This window comes from Heliangelus exortis, chromosome 3 (assembly GCF_036169615.1).
Source record: "Heliangelus exortis chromosome 3, bHelExo1.hap1, whole genome shotgun sequence".
Lineage (NCBI taxonomy): Eukaryota > Metazoa > Chordata > Aves > Apodiformes > Trochilidae > Heliangelus > Heliangelus exortis.
In genome coordinates, this window is record NC_092424.1 from 113,120,538 (window position 1) to 113,146,508 (window position 25,971).

At 48.2% G+C, this 25,971-nt stretch overlaps 1 protein-coding gene across 12 annotated transcripts in view; it reads right to left on the reverse strand.

Annotated features, from left to right (window-relative positions):
- The window catches only part of EXTL3 (exostosin like glycosyltransferase 3), a 155,426-nt gene that overhangs the window by 20,119 nt on the left and 109,336 nt on the right, over positions 1 to 25,971 (reverse strand). For all 12 annotated transcript variants that reach the window (XM_071742251.1, XM_071742254.1, XM_071742247.1 and 9 more), the window contains 2 exons: positions 23,871 to 23,991; positions 16,035 to 18,687 (listed from right to left, as the gene is read on the reverse strand). In XM_071742251.1, the coding sequence (XP_071598352.1) occupies positions 16,035 to 18,182 (2,148 nt within the window). In that variant the 5' untranslated portion in view covers positions 18,183 to 18,687; positions 23,871 to 23,991. The remainder of the gene's footprint in view (positions 1 to 16,034; positions 18,688 to 23,870; positions 23,992 to 25,971) is intronic.

Sequence of the window (25,971 nt, forward strand, 5' to 3'; positions counted from 1 at the left end):
GAGGTGTGGCCTCACCAGCGCTGAGTACAGGGGAAGAATCACCTCTCTGGACCTGCTGGTGACGCTGTTTCTGATACAGGCCAGGATGCCATTGGCCTTCTTGGCCATCTGGGCACACTGCTGGCTCATGTTCAGTTTCTTGTTAATGCAGACTCCCAGGTCCCTTTCTGCCTGGCTGCTCTCCAGCCACTCTGTCCCCAGCCTGTAGCGCTGCATGGGGTTGTTGTGGCCAAAGTGCAGGACCCGGAAAGAAGCAAAGCTCTGTGTCACTTTAACCAGCAAAACCAAACATAGAATCATAGAATAGTTTGGGTGGGAAGGGAGCTCTAAAGCTCCCCCAGTCCAACCCCTGCAGTATCAGGGACACCCTCACCCAGATCAGGGTGCTCAGAGCCTCCTCAAGCCTCACCTTGAACATCTCCAGGGATGAGGCCTCAACCCCCTCCCTGGGCACCCTGTGCCATTGTTCCACTGCCCTCGTGGGACACAACTTGTTCCTCACATCCAATCTAAAGCTGCTCTTCTCTAATTTAAACCCATTGCCCCTCATCCTATCCCTCCAGACCCTTGCACACAGTCCCTCTCCACCCTTCCTGTAGCCCCTTCAGACACTGGAAGGTTTATGTAATCCTCCCCTTTGTTCTTCCCTGATACCTTTTATTTGCCCTATAAAATCCAACCCAAAGGGAAGCTTTTTCCCCACAACAACTTCTCCATCTCTGCAGCATCCTTTCTCTGTCTCTATGTCTCCATCCAACCTGGGCTTCTGACCTTTCTCTGGATGAGATCCAGCTGTGTGCTCAGGGAGAGCTGAAAGCTGGTGGCCTGGCAAGACCTGCCCTGCAATTTCTGCACTAAAGCCATTTTGTTAATATTAGGTAAACCCCAGAGATGCCATTTCTAACCAGCCCTTGCAGCTGAACAGCAGAACACACGAAGAGACAGAAAGAGGGCAGGCATCATCTTTGAACTCTTATCACAAGGTGGAGTGTTCAGTGTCCAGAGTTCAGGGATGGGGGATTCAAACTGCTTGTGGGTATCTAAACTTTCCAGAGCTACACTGGGTAAATAAGCAACAGCTCAGGAATAGATGTGCATCCTGCCAGGGAGGCTGGGAACAGGGAACCACCTTTCTGCTTCAGATTGAAGCCAATTCCAGCACCTGGGATTCAGCAGGAGTTTGGTTCTGCCAGCAAAGGAACTGCAGATCCTGACAGCACCCTGGCCCATCCTCAGAGGCAGAGCCTGAGGAGCACATCAGGCTACAATGATCACTCCTCTGGACTACCTTCCATCTCCTGGATCTGTTCTGGATATGGCAGGGAAGCTGGAAGTGCAGCACCTGGGGCAGGGCTGCAGAAGTCTGGAGTGGTCCTGGCAGTCAGGTTGTGAAATCCAGAGCAACAGAGGGAAAACAGGCCAGGAAACAGCCCATGGCCAAGACTATCCTGGTCCTGTACTTGAACTAACCACAGAAATGCTGTGTAATACAGCCTGATAAGGAAAAACCTGACCAGCTCACAAAGGAAGAGACTGGGAAAGCTTGACCCTACCTTAGAAAAAAATGCTCTGTGTCCCTGCCTCTCCTGCCCCTGCACTGTGGAGGTGGAGTGCTCATGGAGATGTGTCAGGCCAGGTACAACCTCAGGACTCTGCCCTCCTTGGAAGAAACCTACAAAAGCCTGGAACAGCCATACAAAAGCCTAGGAAAGATAACACAAACTGCAACTCCCTGGCCTTATTTTAAAAACCAAACAAAATCCCCAAACTTCTGAAGTATTGAAGCTCAGGTCTCCCTCTTCAGCCTCCACTGGCTGACTCATGCACTTGGAATTGCTCTGGAAAAGCCACGTGGATTGTCCCTTGGTCTGTGCTGAGCAGTCTGGCAGCAAATGGACTGAGAGCTCAGGGGTGGCTCTGAGAAGGGCTGTCACACTGTCACATCTCATCTGCAAGACAGAGAGCTTGCAGGAGTCAGCACCACGGTTCAGAAGCACCCTTGAAGTCTCCTCTCCTTGCCAAGCCATCAGCTGCTGTGCAGCACCAGGTCGTGAGCATCAATGGGAAGGAAACCCAGCAAGTTCCATCTCTGAGCTACAGAAATGCACAGCAGAGGGTGAAGAGCATCTCCAGTGAAAGAAGAAAGTGCTGGAAACTCGAGGGATGCAGTCCTAGGGGATGACTGGAAATACCTTCTTTCTGTTCCCTAAGTGAGGCAGAGTTTATCTTTCCACTCTTTGTCCTTTGGCTGATAGCCTGGCTGCTTTAATTAACAGACTTTCCTCAGTGCACATCCTCAAGTATTGTTGTGCAATTACCTCTGCAGCAGGTTCCTTCTCTTTCTCCTCTTTATCTGTCAAACAGGATTTCCACTACAGCAGTAAAACAAAACTGCCTGGCAGAGCAGGTGTGATTATTTTTAAATTTGTTCAAATTGGTTATGTCTCACTGTCTGGAATACATTATATCCAGACACTTGGTGATGTTGCTCAGCATTTAAAACCTGCTGTGCCCCATCCTGGAAGAGCTGCAGCACAGTCATTCATATCTGGGGGCTGGAGGCATCAAAATAAACACTGTATCTCAACTAACAGAGAAAGGAATTGGGGTCAGACTATTAACTTGCTGAGAGATAGTAAAAAAGCCAGTATATAAACTTGGTATATAAGCAGAGCCAAAAGCCATCAAGTTTGCAGGTAGGATTTTTTTTTTTTTTTTTTTTTAATGGGAAGAAGACAGAGGATTTATTAATGCTTGCGTGGCTGGGAGCAGCAATCATAAAGAGCACTCAGGCACACAAAGCCACTTCTGACTTCCAGGTTTTTTTCCAGACTGGAAGCTTTCTGGGGACCTCCAAGACGAGAAGGCTGAGATTTCACTGGGAAAGTTCTGATGGGTCTGGATGAGATGAAGACAGCTTTCTGCCAGCACTGCCTTCAAATCTGTTATCTACAGATGGGAGCTCTTTTAATGTAATGTTAGAATAAAAGAACCATAATTCTATGAACCATCAAACCAGTATCAGAGTTTTCTTATCAGCATTTTCTCTCTTGTTCCATGGAAAAGCAACCTCCATCAGCTAAAATATCAGAGAATAGGTTTATTGACCATCCTGAACATGGTTAAATAAAGGGGAAAGGCACTTTGACCAAGGATGTAGCCTCACCTCAGCAAGCAGTAAGTGTCTACATGGCAGATCATAGAATCATAGAATGGGCTGGGTTGGAAGGGACCTCAGAGCTCATCAAGTCCAACCCTTGATCCACTCCCCCCGTGGTTCCCAGCCCATGGCACTGAGTGCCACATCCAGGCTCTTTGGAAAGAGCTCCAGGGATGGAGAATCCACCCCTTCCCTGGGCAGCCCATTCCAATGCCTGATCACCCTCTCCAGAAAGAAATTCTTTCTCATGTCCAACCTAAACCTCCCCTGGCACAACTTGAGACCTCTTGTGCCCTCTTGTCTTGCTGAGAGTTGCCTGGGAAAAGAGCCCAACCCCCCCCTGGCTCCAACCTCCTTTCAGGGAGTTGGAGAGAGTGATGAGGTCTCCCCTGAGCCTCCTCTTCTCCAGCCTCAACACCCCCAGCTCCCTCAGCCCTTCCTCACAGCACTTGTGCTGGATCCCTTCCCAGCCTCCTTGCTCTTCTCTGGACCTGCTCCAGCACCTCAATCTCCTTCCTGAGCTGAGGGGCCCAGAACTGGACACAGGACTCAAGCTGTGGCCTCCCCAGGGCTGAGCACAGGGGCAGAATCCCTTCCCTGGACCTGCTGGCCACGCTCTTCCTGACACAGCCCAGGATGCCATTGGCCTTCTTGGCCACCTGGGCACACTGCTGCCTCCTCTTCAGCTTCCTGGCAATCCAAACTCCAGTAGATGACAAACCAGGACAGCAGCCCCAGATGACTTTCTGAAGATCTCCCCTTTGCTCACAGACCTCAGTTGCTGGATCCTAACTGCTGACTTCCATGGCTGGGTCCTATTTCACCAGGTCCATGTCCCATCTCAGCTTCCAGGGGAGCAGAAAGCAGAAGCAAGAGGAGCATCATCCCCACACTCTCCAAGCCATGGGCTCGGTGGGCACCATCATGCTCTTCAAAGCTTGGCTTGCCCTGAGGCTTTTCCTACTCAGTGATCTATTGAAACTCTTCCCACCAGTCAATTAAAAAGTAAAATAGAAGCAAGGAAGAAAAACTGCTTCCATCACGAGGTAGTTAATGCATTAGTGCCAAAGACATGGTTGGGATGAATGCAGAATACACCCCCAACCCACAGGATGGGCTGGGAATTAAGGATCAGCACGTATTAGAAATTACAGAGTTCACTTAAATGAGGCATAATTAAAACCCATTCTTTTTATAAGTTTCTGATGAAACCAAACTAATTATTAGCAGTGTTTTGAAACCAATTTGCTTTATCACCTGCATTCAGAGTGGGAGGAAAAGGAGCTGTATTGCAAAGTATTATCTAGCCTACACCTGTTAAATTCCCCACAAAAAGGGGAATATATGGGCTTTTCTTGTTCCCTCTTAGCTTTCCCACAGCAAAAGATGTGGCTGTCATCTTTTCATCTGGTTTCCACCAGCCAGGGCTCTGAGCAATTTGAGAGATCAAAGCACCTGTTAGTATCCTCACATCAAAGTTGCAAACTGAACCCCCTTGACCAAAAATGTTTTTAAACAGCCAATGTCAAGTAGAAAACCCATTTCCCTTCCCCACATGAACCTCAAAAAAACTTGGGAGTTCAATTCAGATAAGCATCCAGAAACCTGAAGATGTTGCTGAACTATTTTGATCTGGAAGTGCTATCTGTGAAGCCCAAGAACAGCTTCACCAGATTTCCCATCTTTCTGCTGCTAGTAAATCTGGGAATAGGTGAAAACAGCTTTCTGCAGCCTTTCTGTGAGCTGATAAGGAGATGTACATGAACACATTTTGGTGACCATGGCCTTCTGTGCCTCAGTTTCCCTCTGGGTTATTAACAAGATCCTTTTAGCTTGTTGTTTATGGTCCTTTGAAGGGAAATATCCCTTACCTTTCCTCACATGGTGACACAGATTTTCACTCATTAACTCAAGGTTTTATAAATGGATGGAAGTGCCTAAAAATAATTTGAAAAAAAGATAAAACTGCAGCCCTTGGTTCTGAAGCCAGCTACACTGTCACCTTTAAGCTTATTGATTGTTCTTCCATGAGATGAACCTCCTCTCCTCCTCTTCCTCAAGTGCAGGAAGGAGCCAGGTGCTGCTTTTTGGAGAGGAGAGCACACTCCCTATGCACAGCACGTCAGGGAGATCCATCACACCTTATCACTAACCTCAGAGTCTGATTTCAAGCAAACTGAAGCAAAAGCATCCATCAGCTAGATAAGAGAGAGCAGCAGCCACGTCCTTGTCAGCTACAGGCAGGCAGTGTGGGGAAAAGGGGTAAGAGATTGTCCAGGAGGTGAATAATAATGGTGGCTGCTGTGCTGCACCAGCATCAGCCCAGTGGTAAATTTGGAAATAAGTCACCATCTTCTGTTTGAAAGCTGCAAAACCTTTGCTGGTCAATCCCCCAGAGCTTGGGGAGGTACCTGTGAGCTTCACAAGATATATAAGAACAAGCAGCATGATTTAAACCTCTCTCTTGCTTCTCATCTCTTTCTCTAACCTTGGATCCAAGCGTTACTTTCCTCTTTATAACCTTCTCAGGTCCTTCACAGTTGTTTGCTTGATGTCCCAGTTGCCTCCTGTCCCAGCAAACTTCAAAAAACACAAATTTCCTTTTCTCCCATCTATTTAATACCCACAAGCCAAAATCAAATTCATGACCTCAGTGACTACAACTGGCTCCTTCTCTCCAATGCCTTGGGGCCCATCCATTTCTTGTGATACCACATCAAGTTACAGCTACTCTGGGAGACCAGGCTGTCTTCACAAATAAAGCAACCTGCACAGAATGCACAATCAAATCATTTTGCACAGGAAACCCACTCCACCCAGACTGTTAAAAGCACAGGAAGAAAGGAAACACAGATACTTGGGCTCTGCAACTTTCTCAAAAGATGGGGGTACCTTGAAGTGGATGCCAACAGTATGAACTAAGAGCTGCAATGACCAAGTCACAAAGAATCAGAAGAAGGTGAAAATAGAAGGGGAAAAAAAAGAGAGAAAATGTATCCACATGCTCAGTTCATCTTTTCTGAAGGGGCCTCCAAGAAAGCTGGGGGAGAGCTTTGTACATGGGGGGGTAGTGAGAGGACAAGAGAAAATGGTCTCAAACTTGAAGAGGGGAGATTGAGGTTGGACATGAGGAAGAAATTCTTGAATTTGAGGGTGCTGAGCCCCTGGTTGCCCAGGTTGCCCAAGGAAGCTGTGGCTGCCCCATCCCTGGCAGTGTCTCAGCCCAGGTTGGATGGGGCTTGGAGCCCCCTGGGCTGGGGGAGGTGTCCCTGCCCATGCAGGGGGTTGGAATTGGAGGAGCTTTAAGGTCCCTTCCAACCCAAACCATTCTATGATTCTAGAATTATAGATTCCATGAGCTTGTTTATCTGTATATAATAATTTAGGGACACTACATATTCCCCTGTTATTTAAAGAGGCACACACAGACCCACCATGCAAAAAAAAAGCAGCAGGAATCCAGCTCTGGAAACACAATGTGTTCTTTTGCTGCTGCAGTGACACTGGTGCCAAGTCCTACCCTGCTGCTTTTGTCCCCTGGCTCTTGTGAGAGGGTCTGCTCCAGAGCAGAGAGTGTTTTAAAGACACACAGACACCTTCTGAGTTGATGCTTAAAAGCTTCAATACAGGGGGATTGGGACCCATGACATTTTCAAGCTTTTATGTGTGAGAAAAACCATCTGATCCTGGACAGTGTAGGGTACAAGGTCACTTCCATCTTTTGTTTTTCTTTTCAAGTGCCCCAAAGTAACACCTTCCTTCTGGTCACTGAGCCCATTAGCTGCATCCTGAGCCAAGGGAATTCAGGGAGCTGAGGCAACGGTAACATTTTGTCTAAGGGAAAGCTCTTAGAAACCAGCACATGGTAGGCAAGAGAATTAAGCACTGGTTTTAAGCAATAGCAGGGGAGGACTGCAGAGGTGTTTGAGTTAATATTCAGAGTGCAAATCCCCAAGAAGTCAGAGCTGGTTGTTACATTATCAGCGTACATTCACGCACTGCTGCACCTTCGCTGAGGCCCCGCAGGGACCAGCATCTGGATTTTAGCACGGCAGGAAAACTAAGCAGTAAAATTTGTTCTTTCTTTTTATGCTATACAACAGTAAAAAAAAAAAAAAATAAATAAAAAATGGAGACAGTAAAACTCCCCTAGACTGGAGAACTGAAGCTGCCTGCCCAGCAGCACCGTGCTCTGCAGGCAGCAGGTGGTGCTACGAACCCAAGAGCAGCACACAGACACTTCCCATGCCTCAGAAAATTGCTCTCGTTGAGAAAACAAACTCATAAAGCCCTGATACACTGCTGGGAGAGCTGGTGCACTGGATGGGGCCCATTTCACCCATGGATGGTGCAGATCTCTTATGTAAAGTGACTCTGTGCTAAGGAACAAGGGGATTTGCTCAGCTGATTGTCACAGAAAGCACAGCTTGAGCTGCTGGAGGCAATCCTGAAGCTGCTCCCCACTCCCATGGGCAAACCAAGACCTGGAAGTTAAGTTGGGTTCCTCCTGATTTCATACACAAGAGTTGGAAGCCAGAGTAAGGTAGGGAAAAGCTGTAAGTCCCCAGTGTAAAGCTGTGACTCAGTGAGGAGCCTCAGCAGGTGAGCTGGCCCAGCAAAGCAGAAGTCACATCACCAAGGAAGGGTCCTAAGGACCTGGTGGAGCCAGGACCTGAGCTGGTACTCATGTAAAGCTCCCAGGAAGCAAAAAGATCAATTGAGATGGTAGTGTGGTCAGTATGGAGAGTTCTGTCCTCTTGTTTGAGTCCTGGCTCCTTTGAGGACCTCACCCCGGGGCAGACACCCCACTCCGGTTCAGCTCGAGCTCCTGGCAAGCTGTTCAGTCTGAAAGGTTGGCTCTGCTCTACCAAAAAAACCAAACCTGATGTTGGTGGACAAGCAGAGAAGCTCATTCTGCCACTGTGGCACACAGGCTGAGCAGGTGCTGTCCCTCTTCAGCCCAAATCACAGAATGTTAGGGGTTGGAAGGGACCTTCAGAGTCCAACTCCCCTGCCAGAGCAGGATCACCAAGTGCAGGTCACACAGGAAGGTGTCCAAGCATAACTTAGGGTCCCCACTTGTCTTAAAATGGAGATTCCAAAGCACCTTTGAATATTTCTGATAGAAAAGACATGCAAACCCAAGGCCTCCATCCTTCAGCAGTGGGCTCAGCACAGAAGAGTTGGGCAGAGATGCTCCAGCAGAAGGTCACGATGGCATTTCCCTGAACCCCTCTCTGCTCCTGGTTAACCAGTGTTCACCCTGGCAGCCAAACAGGTCTGCAGATGCAAGCAATGCTTCTGGATTAAAAAAATTCCCAGAGCTGATTTTTCTTTTTTTAACAAAAACAAAAAACAACCCCCCAAAAAAAAACCCACAAGCAGCTAAATTGAATGAGGTTTCTCAGCCAGCAGAAAAGGACATTACGCCACTGGAACTGGCTGCAGAGATCAAAGCCAGCTACTTATTCTCTAACAAAGCTGAAGGAAAGGATTAGTCACTGCCAAAAGCCACAGGAGCTGGCATTGGCAGTGAACCCAGCTAAATTGCTCAGAAATGCCTACAAGCACACACCACCTAACCCTGGAGGAAGAGGAGAAAGCAAACTGTTGCAGGGCTTTTCCAGCCACAGCTTTGTCACTGAAGGAGCTGCACGCAGGCAGGAAAAGCCAGTGAGCTCTGTGATGTCTTAGAACATCAGCAGAGGCTGAGAAAATGTTGGCTGAATAAGGATTAGCCCCAAATGCAGGAAGGCCTTTTTGCTGCTCAGCTGGGCTTACAAGCATGGCATGAACAGCCCTTGGGCTTCCAAAATCACCCAACCTAAAGCCAGTTGTTACTGGGCCCAAATCAAAATACAACCATGACACAAATGGATAGTCCTGGTCCTGCCCATCTCCTCCAGCAACATATCCCCACTTCAGTTTGGTACAAAATCTCTGTTATTAGCTAAAGAGGATAAATCCCACTTTGCCTCTGCCTCCAACACACAGAGCCCAACCAGCTCCAATCTCACAGGTAGCACAGAATCACAGAACTGTCATGGTTGGGAAAGACTTCACTGTGTTCAACTGTCAGCATCCTCCCCAAAATAAATAAAAAAAAATCAAAACAGAACACCCCATGTATATATAAAATATATATATGTATATATCACCATGCTTACTAAAGCATGTTCTGAAATGCCTCATCTACACAGGTTTTAAATCCCTCCAGGGCTGGGGACTCCAGCACCTCCCTGGGCAGCTGTTCCAGGACAGAAATCCTTCCTCAGCTCTGCTCTCCCCTCCCCTGGGGCAACTTCAGGCCATCTCCTCTGCTCCTGGCATTGGTCACTGGAGAGAAGAGCTCAGCACCCACCTCCCTACAACCTCCTTGCAGGGAGCTGCTCAGGGCAAGCAGCTCTCAGCCTCCTCCAAACTCAACTTTCCCATTGCCCTCAGCCTCAGCACAAGCCCCAGCCTAGGGATGAATTACTGATTAATCACAAGATCACACAGAATCATCATGGTTGGAAAAGCCCTCTAAGATCCCTGTATCTATGTGTCAACATTCCTCCTCAAAATAAAATAAAATAAAATAAAATAAAATAAAATAAAATAAAATAAAATAAAATAAAATAAAATAAAATAAAATAAAATAAAATAAAATAAAATAAAATAAAATAAAATATCTCACTATGGTGGGTCCTGAAATGCCTCATCTACACAGGTTGTAAATCCCTCCAGGGCTGGGGACTCCAGCACCTCCCTGGGCAGCTGTTCCAGGACATAAATCCTTCCTCAGCTCTGCTCTCCCCTTCCCCTGGGGCAACTTCAGGCCATCTCCTCTGCTCCTGGCATTGGTCACTGGAGAGAAGGCAGAACCTACCTCTCCACAACCTTCTTGCATTGAGTTACAGAGAGCAATCAGCTCTCAACCTCCTTTCCTCCAAACTGAGGAACACAATCCTGATTCCTTCAGCCTCTCCTCCTCCACAGGTCTTGTCCTCCAGCCCCTTCACCAGCCTGGTTGCCCTAATTCATCTCAGATGAAACCATATAGTTTGAGAAGCACTTGGATGGTGCCACCACTCCCTCCAAAGTGACAGAATAAAGTCCAGTAATGTCAGCTGTCACCATGAGCTGCAGGTGGGGGGCTCAGGAGGGGAACAAAAAAAAACAAAAAAAGAGAAAAGTCTTAAGAAATAAAAGTGACACTGTTTGAAAATCCTTGTTCCTCAGTAAAGAGGGGAGGCATTTGTCCCCATGAAGCTGTCTGCTTCCCACAAACCTTTTTCTCATGTGTCTTGGACCTCTGCAGCCTTTGGCAAGCAGAGATGGCTGTGTTGGCAACACAGTCCCAAGCCCTCATGGTGTGAAAGCAGTGGTTCCTCTCTCCAGCTGGCAAACCCTGAACTGAAAACAAGCTGCTTTCTCCTTAACCTAGTAAGGAAATGGGGGAAAAATGTTAAAAATGCACCTTTGTCCAGTGTAGGAGACAGCCTGACCCAAAGATGCTGGAGTTGGATGGCAGAGGGTGCATACAACAGGCTTGAGAAGGTTGGGGTTTTTTTCAGCTGAGATGATACCAAAGCAATGGTGCTCCTGAGCTCATCCTTCCCTTTCCTGGTCTCCTCCTGTGTCTAGGGCACAACCCACAGGCTGAGAAATGTGGTTAGGAGAGGAGGTAAGGAGAGGCTGCTGAGAGCACAGTTTGCTTTCTTGGCTTGGACTGCAGCTCCTGGGGGGCTCTAAGGAAGTTTCTGAAAGGGAAATGGATAATTTAATTGCTGCATTAGAGGATCTGTGGCTGTTTTGAATGCAAGCTGCTCCACAGCTTAATCACCTCACTGCTCAGGGCTTTGTGCTTTCCCCACTGAACCAAGGGCATAGGCAGCACAGGCAGCCTTCTGAAACACCTATGAAATACCTTAAAATAAACTCTCTTCAGGTAACTCCAGCTGCTCAAGCTCAGCCCATTTCTTTTAGGTTTTTATGATTAAAAGCAGGGGAGGAAAAGGGAGCTTAATTCTGTCCCCTCATCCCTACCCATGTTGTGCTCAGTGCTACATGGAACATGGATGATAAATCAGCTCCAGAGGACTTGAAGAGCTCCTAAAACCATGCCCTGGGTTTATTCAGCATCTGGAGCAGGCTCAATGCTGCAAGTCTGTCGAGGAATTGTTGAGGAAAAGCCCTGCAGCAGCCAAAAGGCAGCAGCACATTGGTGCTGAGCACACTGCAAAGCACAGCAGGATCTGAATCTCCTTGGGTGCCTCTTATTCCCATCTGCGTGGGCTGGATGTGTGGCTGCCTGAGTGGTTTGTTTCACTTCTTTCCCTCCACTTTCATACATGTGGATGAAAACCCTGTCAGGGAATTGCAAAGCAAAGAGTGAGGCTTCTCCTGTCATCTGCACCCCATTTGGAAACCTAGAGATGCTGATCTGGGAAGCTGGAAGTCTCTGTTCCAAGATCAAGCCAGATGTTTAGTGACTCCTTTGTCACCTTGTCACTGGAAACCTTTCCAAAATCAACGTGTGTGCAGGGGCAGTGTGGGAGCCAAGCATCACCACCCTAGTGCAGCCCTTCCACCTCTTCAGAGCAGGGTTTTAACCCAAATTCCTTTTCCCTTTTCTTTCCTGGCAGGATGGGAAGAGAAGCAGCAGCACTGCCTGGGTAAGATGTGAGTAGCATCAAGGCTTTCAGCACTGCTGTGTGCAGGAGGGATCCCAGCTATGGGGGAGCAGGGTTTAATTGCTGGCAGGGATCAGTGGTCCAGGGACTTTTCAAATCCTTGATTTGAAAAGCTTTGCCACCAGATATCTTCAAGGATTTATCTTGAAGGATCTCTGAGTGCTGCAGGGAAGCACTCTGAAGTTTACCAGGGGTTGCAGTGCTGCTGGTGGGGCTGGCAGAGACATGGTCTCCAGGTTCTTCTGTCTGGGGGAGTTCTCCTAGGGCAGTGCTGGACATACAAACACTTGGAGAAACCAAGTTTTTAAGCTTGGACAAACAAGACACCTCACTTAAAACCACTGGGTTTTTTTGCTTCTTCAACATGAGATGGGAACAATTTTTACAGCTCAGTTCCAGCATAAAGGCTTCAAATGAGAGGGTAACCTGCCTCTGTCTGTACCAGGGGCAGTCATAGAATCATAGAATCAGAACTGGCTGGGTTGGAAGGGACCTCAGAGCTCATCAAGTCCAACCCTTGCTCCACTCCCCCCGTGGTTCCCAGCCCATGGCACTGAGTGCCACATCCAGGCTCTTTTGAAATAGTTCCAGGGATGGAGAATCCACCCCTTCCCTGGGCAGCCCATTCCAATGCCTGATCACCCTCTCCAGAAAGAAATTCTTTCTAATGTCCAACCTAAACCTCCCCTGGCACAACTTGAGACCTCTTGTGCCCTCTTGTCTTGCTGAGAGTTGCCTGGGAAAAGAGCCCAACCCCCCCCTGGCTCCAACCTCCTTTCAGGGAGTTGGAGAGAGTGATGAGGTCTCCCCTGAGCCTCCTCTTCTCCAGCCTCAACACCCCCAGCTCCCTCAGCCCTTCCTCACAGCACTTGTGCTGGATCCCTTCACCAGCCCAGTCCTGAATGACTACACACCCAACACTGCACTAAACTACATTTGCACCTTGACACTCCAAGCTCAGCACAGAGCCAGAATATTTTATCAGAAACTCCTGTGCAGCTATGGAATTTGGCTGATTTTTTACTTTTTTAGTAAGTTATGCCATCACAAAAAAAAATCCATACCTCAGTAAAAATTTTTAAAAATCAGATCTATTCTGCAGCCCTGTTTTTCTCGTTATCAGTGAAAGAGTCAAAGATCCAATGCAGCTTCAAGCTTTGCTCTTGCTTAACTCCCAGCCCAGCAGGGAAAAGGAACCACATAATCTGCTTTGGAGCACCAAAGCACAACCAAGGAGCAAACAAATTGTCAAGGAACTGATCAGTCAGCATGCACTTACCATGCAGTAAGGCTAAAGGAGGCAGCCCAGCTCTCCTTTGGGTATTCTGCCAGCACAAAGCCACACAGCTAAAGCACAGTTAGAAGTCCCATGCAGGTGGTGCTGGTGGGATTTAGAACTACATTATGCTCCACCCCAGGCCATGCTACACACATTGCCTTGTCTCATTAGGTTGCAATTTATCTCAATAACCTTCTGGCTTTGGGTTGCTTTGATCATGGATCACTCTGATGTACAGATGCTGCTGTTGCTCTGCTCCTTCCACTCAGATGGTGCCTGAACCTACTTCAGTTGGAAGGAGGGACACCCAAATCTGCCCCCATCCACCTCTCTTTCCCTCAACTTTCCCCTGCAGAGCTCTGTCCTTTGAGATTTGAGTGAATTCCTTGCACCCCAAAGTTACTGAAATGAGTTTATTACATAGAGATCCAGCACTGCTTCAAGATCTGAGAGAATTGCATATTCCCCATCAAAAGAAACTTTTTTTCCCCTGTAAGGAAACCAAAGTCATAGTCTGCAGTTTCTTTTGACCTCAGCAGTTTTTAGAGCTTATGCTTCTTACCAACCCCATGAATCCACCTGTTTTGTCCCCCAGCTATAGTACATCCCACATCTCAGTGGCTGAGGCTCAACCAGAGCCTCACCTCTGGTCCCAGAGTTCTTTCCCCTTCTCCACAGTCACTGTTTAATGAAACCCAGGCAAATTTTTATATCATTACCATACTCAAATCAGCCATATAGATTACAGAATCACAGACTGGTTTGGGTTGGAAGGGACCTTGAAGATCATCTTGTTCCAACCCCCTGCCACAGGCAGGAACATCTGCTACCAGATCAGGTTGCTCCAAGGCCCATCTAACCTGGGCTTCTCTGGGCAACCTGGGCCAGGGTCTCCCCCCCCTCACAGCAAAGAATTCCTTCCTGCAATCTCGTCTAAACCTGATGTTTTTAAAGTCTGATGAATATCACAAACCTCTCTGTGATTTGAACATCCTGCCTGGATGTGGACTTAGAAACAAGCACCTTGGTGGAACAGATGCTCTCAAAGTTCAAGTATCCCACGAGAGATCCCAAGAGATTTGATCTGCTTTAAAAAAATGGGATGAAGAAAAACAGGAAGAAAGCCCAGCTCTTATCAGCCCCAGAAAGGACCATGGCAGGTTGCTGTGTCCCAGCACTTGGCCATGAGCACAGCATTTCCACCCAGAACCCCCAAGCACCCAAGAGATCATTTTCTGGAACAGAACAGTGCTGAAAGTCCCCACCAGAGCACACAAACCCCAGCGTGTGGCTCACACACTGACCCACAACAACTCATGTGTATCCAAGTCCCCCAAAAAAGCCTCCAACACAACAGATGGGCAGATGAGAGCAGAGTAAAAGGATGAATGTCCATCAACAGAAACATCTTTTTCTTTCACAAACAGCACCCATTAGCATCTCCAAGCAGAACAATCCCTGCTCCAAAGGAGTGACACTTTCCCAGCAGACAGGATGGGAAGATTCTGCAGAATTCAGGCATTCAGCAGGACTAATGCAAGAGATTATTTTGCAATTATCCGAGCAATTTTCTCTCCTCATTGTCCCTGGACCATAAGGGTTTTTAAATGTGAGCAGAAGGATTTATTCATCACAATAATAATAAAACGAAATATTAAATCAATGAATCTCTTTGTGTGAAGTGTGAAGCTCACGTTGCTATTAAGCTGAGTAGTGTCCTGTCACATAAACCACACACATTTGCAGACTCAAGTACTGTCTCCTTCTCTTATTTTACTCTTCCCTAATTTGTGAGGCATTATCCTACCATTTGTCCTCTAAACACAACTGGATTCAGACAACACAGAGTGGCTGCTTGTAAGTGGTTCTCAGCCTGTGCTCTCTCTGCGAGGGCACGTGGAGATTTATGTTTAATATTGATTTTTTTTTTACAGCACTCTGTGTGCAAAGTTCTGCTGGGATGGCAGAGAGACCCTGAAATAAATGCATACATAAGTAATCAGGGAGAACTAACTCCTTACAAGCAACACTGCCAATACACCAGTGAGTAGCTGGGCATGAAAAGGAATGCCAGAAGTCCTTGAAGGTGTTTGGCTGGGAGGGGAAAACACAAAAATCAACCCAAACCTAAGCAGAACTCAGTCACGACCCTTGGAGCATGGAAGCTCTCATGGTCACGTTGGCCTTGGCTTCTATTTTTTTCTTTGCCATCCCTTGTAATATAAAGTGATAAATGACTTTGGAGGTGTTTGTAGTAGGCATGGCTCCAGTGGGTCCTTCTTTTGTTTTCATAAAAGATTTATCTGGTCAAGTGCAGAAAGAGTCCCTCCTGATGTATTTAGAAGGTGCCAACTGTCCTCACACGTCTGGGGTGCCACAAAGATTTCTGATAAGCAAGAACCTCCAGCTTTAAGCCCTGGGATGGATATCAAGCTCCAGACAAGCAGCTACTGTTTCATGAGTGCTGAACACCCAACACCTCTGAAGATCCCTTGTTTTCACAATTTAGGCTTTCCTGCATAACAGTTCCTGTTATTTCCTAACCCCAAAGGTCACTGAACAAATTCTCTCGTGACAGGACCTCATGCCTGAGCTCCTACATCTGCAGAGTGCAGCCACCCACCTCTGAACAATGACCTCTCTGTAAAGCCACCAGAGATGAAAAGGCATTTCTAGAGCACCAACTGTGGCATTTCTGTGTAAACACCTAAAATGGGTCAAGATGAGTCAGACCTGGTATCTCCCTGTTCTTCTCTGCTGATAAAGGGTCCAGATCAGGTACAGACATTTTACAGCCACGTGAGATGAACGCTGCCCTAGATGACTTAAGCTGAGGTGACATTCTACAGAAGAGCTGCAGCCAACTTGACTGCACAAACCCCACCAGGAAGAAAGATCATAGCTACAACGTTCTTACCATAATTGGGACGCCAATGTCTGGCCACAAGAGATCCTCAGATGGAAGCTTGGGAGAGTTCCACACTACCACAACTTTATTTAAGTATGGGAGCCCATTGAGCCTTTCTAAGGAGTTCATCAACACTTCTTCCCGCTCGTAAGTCAACATCACTACCGTGAACTGCTCCCGGGGGACGTTGCCACCCAAGGCGGCCTGGAACTCCTTCCCAGAGCCACCTGCTCCTCCACCAATCGGTCGAAATCCAGTCCCAGACCCTAAAAATTTTGCTTCTGATGGTAAAACGGGGTCAAAGGGAGTGTAGGGAAAGAGGTGGAAAGGCCCCGGAGCAGAATTCCAATTCCTGTAGACGTCCATCGCGGTGAGGGTGAAATTGCGGAGATATTTGGGAGATGCATAGGGTGGTTCTGTTTCCACAGGCCCCAAATCCAGGTCACCGTTGTCTGCCATATTGGGGTCTGTCCCAGCAGCTTTGCCAGAGCGGTGGGGAATCTCCACAACAGTTTCTTCTCGGATAGGAGCAGCCGGGATTTGGATTCGAGTCCTTATGACAGCTAAGACTGTGCTGAACACGTTGTCGGAGGTGGAGAAGTAGGTCTCCCAGAGGAAGCGGCCCTGCCTCCTCATGGCCAGGAGATCGTTGTCAGAAATGCTTCTCAGAAGAAAGTGCACTTCTGTGATACGTGGCTTTGGTATGATTAAGGCTGCCTCGTTCCACCGGATCACATCGTTATAGGGTAGCTGAACTTGTTCTCCAAGAACCACCGGGATGGCTCCAACTTCCAGAGCCTCAAACAGTCTCATGGCACACCCGGCGGAGATCACTAAATGGGTGTCCCCTGGGGTGATTATCAGTGCAAAAGTAGATAGCTTCAGTAGCTCTAACCTGTCATCCCTTTCTCCACACAGAGCCCACTCAGTGGGCAGACTCGCCTTGGGCTGGTTCTTACACGTGAACTCCACCAAAACAAAGTCCAGCTTGCTGTCCTGAACAGCCTTCAGGGTGGTGATGATCCGATCGTCGTAGTCGGCCGGGGCGTTGCCTTCTATCTCCTCTTCGAAAGAGCGAACCTCCTGCAAGCTGGATCTGAGAGACTCAATCTTCTCCCCCTGGAAACTAAACAGGTATTTACGTTTGACTGGCACCTGGGGTGGGATTTCTAAGAAGTTGGGTTCAGACATAGCGTGGACCAGAGGCGAGATCACGATATCGAACCCCGGTCGAAACTGCACGTCGTAAAAGGTGGACTGGGCGACCATGGCTCGCCCCGTGCTGATGTTGTAAATGAAGTTCTGAGTTTCTGATTTCCTCGATAAATTGATGATGAGATGGTTATGTCCATCAGTCCTCCAATATGGCAAAGAGTGCAACTGTTGCTCTAGTTCAGTAGGTTTTGGCATTACGGGCTCTTGCATTTCCCCCACTAAAATTATATACACACATGCAATGTTTGCATTTTCAGTAACATAAACGTTAGTTCTGACAGTCGCCTCGAAGGCTTGTTTAATTAAAGGGTCTAAGGAGCTACCAAAAGGGTAATCATCACTGTTGTAGACGTAGACCGGAAAGCCCGACGTCAACGGGCAGCGCGAGTAGTCGAAGCAGTTGTGGAGCCTGCAGTTCCGGTTGGATTTTGGCAAGGGGAAGGTCACGTCGTCCTTGTCTGGCAGCAGGCGGATGGGCAAGGAGAGCTTGGGCTGGTTCTGAGCCATCAGCTCTTTGTAGGAATGCTCGGTCTGGCTGATGACATTCTTCAGCTGCAGCAGGTCCTGCTTGGCGTTCTCAATGTTCTTTTTGCAGGCCTCGATCTTCAGGTTGAGCTTGGCGATCTCGCTGTTGAGCTCCTGCCTCTTGGCCTCCAGCTGGAGCAGCTCCTCGCTGACCGACTCGCGGATGCGGCACAGGTCCTGCACATGCTTCACCTCGCAGAGCTCGTTGCCGGTCCGAGGGCCGAAAATGCGCTTGCCGGCGTCGTCGGCGTCGTCGATGGTGGTCAGGTAGTAGTGGGCGATGAGGGGGAAGAAGACGAGGATGATGAAGAGGGTGAAACTAAGCCAGGTGAGCCGGATCCGACTGGACCATCTCAACACCCACGGCTGGCCTCCGTTCCCCACTCCCCCATTCCGCAACATCGTATATCCAGTCATGAGTTCGGGAGTCGCTGCGTGACCAATCACGTTGGATCAGCAGCCATAACCAAGGGAGTTTTCAGAGCGAGTCTCCGGGAGGAAAAAAAAAAAAAAAAAAAAAAAAAAAAAAAGTTATTGTGGCTGCTTAAGGAGAAGCCAATAGAAGGGGAATTTCATCTTCTTGTCGTGCCGACGGCTTCTCTACAGTCGTTTTGCTGCAGGCACAACTTTTGATCCTGTTAGAGTCGAGCATTGACCTTCTCACACCCACCCCCAGCCCACCCTTGGTCTGCGGGCAAGCGTTGCTGGAAGTGTCACAGCGTTGTCATGGTGATTGGGAGTCTCAACCGGCAGAAGAAAAACACAAGGGGATGAAGCCGAACTCCACTGCTGCTCTCGACATCCTGCATTACCATCCAATGAATATGCAGAGGCCCCGACCCTTGTGGAGAAGGAGCCAGATGAGCTTCGTAGGAGTCTCAGCCTCTCTCATCGCTGCTGCGCGGCCGATGCTCTGCCAGTCCTGCAAGAAGAGAACCGTCATGTGTTCAGACAAGGCCAGAAAAACGACCCCTCGGTGACCCGAGATGTTGCTAGTTTTGAAAAGCAACTGCCCTCTCTGCAGAGGAGCAACCTTCCTACGTGCCTGGCACTCTGGGGTTAACACCAGTGAACCTGAGAAAGCGAGGGGATTCATTAGACACAGACACGTGGCTGTCTCCGGGCACTCTGCTTTTCATTAGGCTTGCAGGCTTCAGTGGCCAGAGCAGGAAAAAAATCCCAGCCTGGATCTGGTTTCCTATTTCTGCCCCTGCCACTCTCTCACTGGGGAGCTTTGCAGAAGGTACTTAACATCTGTAAGCCCCTCTCTCCTCCTGAATAAAATGGAGATATTCGTGTGCACCTGCTCCCTCTCCTTTCATCTTTTCAAGGAGTGCTGTGATCCTGGGACACAGCAAGGCTGTGAATTTGTACTGCATAACTGAGTGTAATGGCTATTGTTCTGCTCTAGTGACTAGAGCTGATGAGGAATGTTCAGATGAAGTGTTTTGCTTTCCTTTCCTGCTGGAAAATTTTGATTCATTGCAAGAGAAATTTTAAAGGTAAACCAACCCGTGTTGGTTACCATTACCTCCGCTGGCTGGATGTGTAGGAGAAGGAATTTCTGGTTAAAATTTGGAAAGGTTTACAGTGTACATAAAATCACACTGGTACTCTGCTCTGCTGAGCCCTCACCTGGAGTTTTGCATCCAGTTCTGGAGCCCTCAGCACAGGAAGGACATGGAGCTGATGGAGAGGATCCAGAGGAGGGGCATGGAAATGCTCAGGGGGCTGGAACACCTCTGCTGGGAAGCCAGGCTGAGGGAGCTGGGGGTGTTCAGCCTGGAGAAGAGAAGGCTCTGAGGAGACCTAAGAGTGACCTTCCAGTGTCTGAAGGGGCTACAGGAAGGGTGGAGAGGGACTGTGTGCAAGGGCCTGGAGGGATAGGATGAGGGGCAATGGGTTGAAATTAGAGAAGAGCAGCTTTAGATTGGATGTGAGGAACAAGTTGTGTCCCATGAGGGCAGTGGAACAATGGCACAGGGTGCCCAGGGAGGGGGTTGAGGCCTCATCCCTGGAGATGTTCAAGGTGAGGCTTGAGGAGGCTCTGAGCACCCTGATCTGGGTGAGGGTGTCCCTGAGACTGCAGGGGTTGGACTGGGGGAGCTTGAGAGCTCCCTTCCCACCCAAATTATTCCATGATTCTATGACAGATGCTGTTAGGATCTCTTGGGTTCACCACCCACAAGGTACAAGCTTGCTTAGGTGTCTTTTTGCTTGGAAAACTCTGCTGTGGCACTGCATTCCTAGCTGGCATGGACATAGTTATCAAGGCAAATCCAGCTCTGAATCTTTGGTCTATGCCAAAAGGTTTAAATCTAGGCCAGGTGAATATGCTGCCACTAGAAACTCTCCCTTCTTTTTTATTAGCATCCTACAAGGTACCCAAGTTTCTCAGATAATCTTTCATATCTCAGACTTCCCACATCAGCTGGGCTTAGTGTTGAGTCTTGCTCAGCCTCTAGAGAAGCTTATTCATTTCTGCTTCAATTTTTAATTAGAGGAAAGTCACCTACACTGGTGACGGTCATTTTTCACTACATCTATTTAATAATCCTCTCATCTACTCATCAAGAATTAGCAGAAAGAAAGGGAGGAGGAAGCAAATCTCAGTTAAAACAGAGATCTGGAAACAAGCCAAAGCAATGCAGAAGTTCACCTTAAAGGAACAGAGAGAGCAGGGAATGATTTTCAGCGTTGTACACAAGTGTGTGCAAGAAAAAAACCACAGAAACAATCAATGATTTTGGTTGGAAGAGACCTTAATGATGATGTAGTTCCAACCCCCCTGCATGGGCAGGGACATCTTCCACCAGCCCAGGCTGCTCCAAGCCCCATCCAACCTGGGCTTGAACACTTCCATGGCTGTGGCCTCCACAACCTCCCTGGGCAACCTGTTCCAGTGTCTCACCAGCCTTAAATTAAAGAATTTCTCCTCAATGCCTAATCTAAATCTACCTTCTTTCAGTTTAAACCCACTACCCCTTGTCCTATCATTCCATGTCCTTACAAAAAGTCCTTTCCCAGCCTTCTTGTAGCCCCCCTGGGACCCAGAACTGAGGTGCACAGCAGTTCACATACTTAAAATTCAGGCAGATTTTTAAATTCATAACATTGTCTGGCAAAGAGTACAGGTGTAAATCTCAGAAAGCTGGGAGGATGAAGGGACTAAAAAGCCAGCAAAAGGCTAAAGCAACTTTTTTGGATCTTGGCAGTGCTGTGGACAGATGGGAGAGGCTTCAGCTTGGCTAGCAGGACATTTTAATATTCTCTCTTGCAAACCAACTTGTGTTTGCCCAGGCTGGGAGAGAGGTTGACAAAGAATTTAAATCCCCAGTGCTCCTGCACAGACACAGGGAGCTCACTTGCTTCATGCCTCTGGGACCACTGCTACACAGCAGAAGGGCTTTAACATGCACCAGTGTACAAATCAGGCCACTGAAGGCAAAAGTAAACAATAAAAATAGCTCTAAAAGTCCATTTTTCTCCTCCTTCTCTGCCCTTTTTTAAGCTCCCCCCTAGAAAAAAAAAGCTCATGCTGTCCCTATCCATGTGCACACACCAGTTGGTCAGTCCCTGCTATTTGAATCCTGTCTCATAGGGTCTGCAAAGATCCTAGAACTGCTACCAGTTTTCTGCAAATTGCTGGCCAGGAGATGAGAGCTGCCCTACTGACCCTTTTCTCAAGGGGAAATGCCAAGGCACAAGCTTGCTCAAACACCAATGAATCTCAAAAAAACTTCATAAGTGGGAAAAGAAGCTCTGCTGTTTTGTGTTTTGCTGGTTTTTTTTTCTTAGGGATGGCATGCAATGAATGTGTTCAAACCCTGCAAGATGCTGAGACAACACAGGGACAAATGATTCTAAAGATAGCCAAGAAGGAATGAGGAGGCACGTGGGATGTGCTGCTTTGGACTGGCCAGAGAAAACTGCAGCCCCCAGGCAGTAAAGGCAGTCCCAAAGCTTATCAGTTGAGGCTGCAGCTAAATCTTTTTCCTTAAGAGTTGATTTGCCCATTTATGGGTCCTAAACAGTGACAAAACAGCAAACTGGACTCCCTAAAATGGCAACTGGACCTTTGCAAAGCTAAATACATCACCCCACACATGATCCTCTGCAGCTGTTCTGCTCCCTAATCCTTCCAGGGGCTCCTCTGCTCCTTCTGTGCAGTTGATACAGAACAAACTTTATCCTCCTGACCTGAAAATGTGGGCTGTGTATTAAAAAAAAAGATATCCCTATGGTCAGAAACCTGAAGCTGACAAACTGACTGCTGCTAGCTTGGAAAAGAGCACATGGGAAAGACCAGAGCAGACTAGGGAAGGATTTAAAATGCAGCACATGTGGCTTGGGATCAGTTAGAAGTATTGACTGTCAGTATGAAATATGTGCTGGTGATAAGGCAAGCACTTTAGACACACTCTCAGACTCTTCTTCATTACTGAGACTTTATTCCTCATCAAGCTGATAGAGCCTGAGGTGGTAACACATTGTTATTAGGACTTAAAAAAAGAAGCAAAGTGAAAACCTGATCTGTGGTTTTACCACGAGAGACTTGAGTGTTGTATTTAAAAGCAAAAAACAGCCCTGAGGAAAAAGGCTGCTGGATTTCCATAGTTTGGGAAAAAAAAAGAACCAGTCTGGAAGGAGGAGAAACAGGGTGGTTGCTGGGTTCTGCAGCAAACTCATTCCTCTCACTTTCACTTGAGCCCCACACTGAGAAACTGGTGTTGACATAATAACACAATGTTGCTGCCTGATAGACCTAATTACACACAGATACAAAAAAAAAAAAAAAGCAGGAAAAGCTCCTGGGATACCAGAAGCTCCATAATTACCAAAGCTTCCTCCCTAATGCCAACCTGACCAACTTCTCAGGCATGAGAGGTTTGCACACTGCTGTTCCTTCTCCCCTGGCACAGGCCTGCAAGACTAAATTGCTGTTGGAGAATGTTGTCACATCATTAGTTCAAATCCTGAGCTGTGTTCCCAGCTTTCCTCAACTCCACAGTGGATGCTCCCCATGCTGATGAAGTTATAGGAATAGCTGAGGTTCTCCCTTGGTTTGCATTTCTAGGGAAAAGGCTGCTCTGATCTGTGGATGCTCCCTGAGTCATTCCTCTCAATGTTCATTCACCAAGGTACTTCTGCAAACACCTGAGCCAACCAATTCCTCCCTGCTTTTCCTGCTTTTTTCCTCCTACTCCTCCCTCCTTTTGTCCATCTCCCTACAGAATTCATAGAATCATAGAATCATAGAACTGGCTGGGTTGGAAGGGACCTCAGAGCTCATCAAGTCCAACCCTTGATCCACTCCCCCCGTGGTTCCCAGCCCATGGCACTGAGTGCCACATCCAGGCTCTTTTGAAATATCTCCAGGGATGGAGAATCCACCCCTTCCCTGGGCAGCCCATTCCAATGCCTGAGCACCCTCTCCAGAAAGAAATTCTTTCTAATGCCCAACCTAAACCTCCCCTGGCACAACTTGAGACCTCTTGTGCCCTCTTGTCTTGCTGAGAGTTGCCTGGGAAAAGAGCCCAACCCCCCCCTGGCTCCAACCTCCTTTCAGGGAGTTGCAGAGAGTGATGAGGTCTCCCCTGAGCCTCCTCTTCTCCAGCCTCAACACCCCCAGCTCCCTCAGCCCTTCCTCACAGCACTTGTGCTGGATCCCTTCACAGCCTCCTTGCTCTTCTCTGGACCTGCTCCAGCACCTCAATCTCCTTCCTGAGCTGAGGGGCCCAGAACTGGACACAGGACTCAAGCTGTGGCCTCCCCAGGGCTGAGCACAGGGGCAGAATCCCTTCCCTGGACCTGCTGGCCACGCTCTTCCTGACACAGCCCAGGATGCCATTGGCCTTCTTGGCCACCTGGGCACACTGCTGGTCTCAGCATAATTGTGAAGAGAGTCTGGAAACCTAAAACTGATGGTCCTCCAGAAGGAATATTCACAAGGGATATCTGCTAAATTAGAGCTCCTGAACTCTGTCTGTGTACACCCATGCTCATCCTCACTGTCTTTCCTCCTCAAATGATGGGTGTGCAGTGTTTTGATGGCTACATTACCCCCACAAACTTTTTCCATGGAGAATGAAACACCATACCCACCTCTGGGTCCTTCCTGATGGATGATGAAGGGTGTCAGGGAGTGGGTGTTAGTGGCTCCTGTGCTTTCTCTGTCCAGTCTTGAACAAACAGTTTCTATTGTCAATTCTTTCTCTCACCAGCACTGAAAAGGAAAGGAAAGAAAATAAATAAATAAAAGTCTCCTTTTTTTAAAAGGAGGAGCAGAAAATCCTGCCAAAGGAAACACAGCATATTTTGTCCCCTGCCCCTTAGAACACAGTTTCCTGGTGAAATGCAAAAGGAACAAAACACAAAACAGCCCTTCAGCAATGGTAACTTCCTAATGCTCTCAAAGGAAAGGATTACAGCCCAAATCTCTGCTCACTTTGTGAACAGGAGCAGTTGAACAAGGAGAATAAATCTATTAGGTGTGTGCTTTAAGGTACATTTGAGAGCAGATCTTTAAAAGGAGCAGATGGAAAATTCACTCTGAAATGCTTCACATGCTCCAGCCTCAGGGATCATGACAAGGGATTTGTGCCATCTCCAGAGCTCACAGGTACAGAGAAATTCTCCCAGGCTAAGATCAACACTGCTGCATGCACAACCAGCAAAAGTTCTTGTAATCTGTAAATTGAGGGGGTAAACTGCATGCCCAGCTTTAGGAAGCTTTTACCTAAACCAAGGAACATTCACCCACACTGCAGCTCCAGGAAAGTCAAACCTGATTCCAGCCATGCTCCCCATCCACAGCTGGGGTATGTGGGGGGTACATGTGTTCTGGACAAGATCTCCAAGAGAAGCCCTTCAGGTGCCTGCTCCAGCAAAGCCAGAGGCACAGCTGTGCTGCCTGACATCAGGGAAAATATCCCATACATTCACCCTGTTCTTCTGTTCTTCCCCTGTGCTGCTCTTGTGTTCCACTGGGAACAGGTCCCAGCACAGACAGCAGCTCTGCACCACGTTTGCTCCCTTCTCTCCAGCCAGGTGTCCTCCTGCTCTGACACCACAGGACCAGTTCTCCTAATACAGCATCACAAATGCACCTCCTGCAAGTCAGGAATCTTTGGGGGGAGGAGAGAGTAAAGAAATAAAAACCCACTGCATGTGCAAATTGCAGCTCCTGGAATCCCAGAATGGGTTGGGTTGGAAAGGACCTTAAAGCTCACCCAGTTCCAACCCCCTGCCATGGTCAGGGACCCCTCCCCCAGCCCAGGGGGCTCCAAGCCCCATCCAACCTGGGCTGAGACACTGCCAGGGATGGGGCAGCCACAGCTTCCTTGGGCAACCTGGGCAACCAGGGGCTCAGCACCCTCACCCCAAACAATTTCTCCCTCCCATTTCCTCTCCATCTCCCCTCTCCCAGCTGGAAACCCTTCCCCCTCACCCCATCACCCCAGGCCCAGGTCAAAAGTCTCCTCTGCAGACCCTCCAACAACTTTAATAGTGAGAGAAGAGAGAGATCAGAGGTATTTGGGGTGGTTTAAAAGTGGCACTTGAGGACAAATCCTTTGGGATCTGCTTTGCACCCCATGTTCTCAAAGGGCTCTCACTCCTGCAGATCTGGAATCTCTCACCAAGGGCTCTGCAGTGTCCAACACCCCAGGGAATCAGACCTTGAGCTGTGCTCCCACCCTGGAGCTGCTCAGTGCCAGGACCTGCAGGTTCTCCAGACATGAAACAGATGAGTGCTGAAAGAATCCTTAGAATCATGATGAAACCTCTGCTGCTGGTTGCAGGCCCCTAGCAGGCAAGTTCAGGATCAGATCTTAGAAGCCATCCTCCCCTCTGAAGCCTCGTGGCAAGAAAACCCAGAAGCAGCAGCATCTGCTGATAAACCCCAAGAGGCAAGACTGCAAGATGCACAGAAGTTTGTACTTCTGCTGGTGCTTCTGAGGGGTTATGACAGATGAACAGGGAAATCATACCTGAAAGATGCTAAACACCCCAGGTGTGGAGGTAAAATGAAGTGTTTCTGCCTCAAGGGTGAAAGCCAAGTTGTCTCAGCATCACAGGGAGGGAAGAAGGAGAAAAAGAAGGGAGGGAGACCTGTGAGAAGTCCACTGGACATCTGGGCTGGGTGCAGAAGGACTTGGAAGGGTTGGGAGTGAGGGTTCCTCCTGCTGACTACCTGCAACCCCAA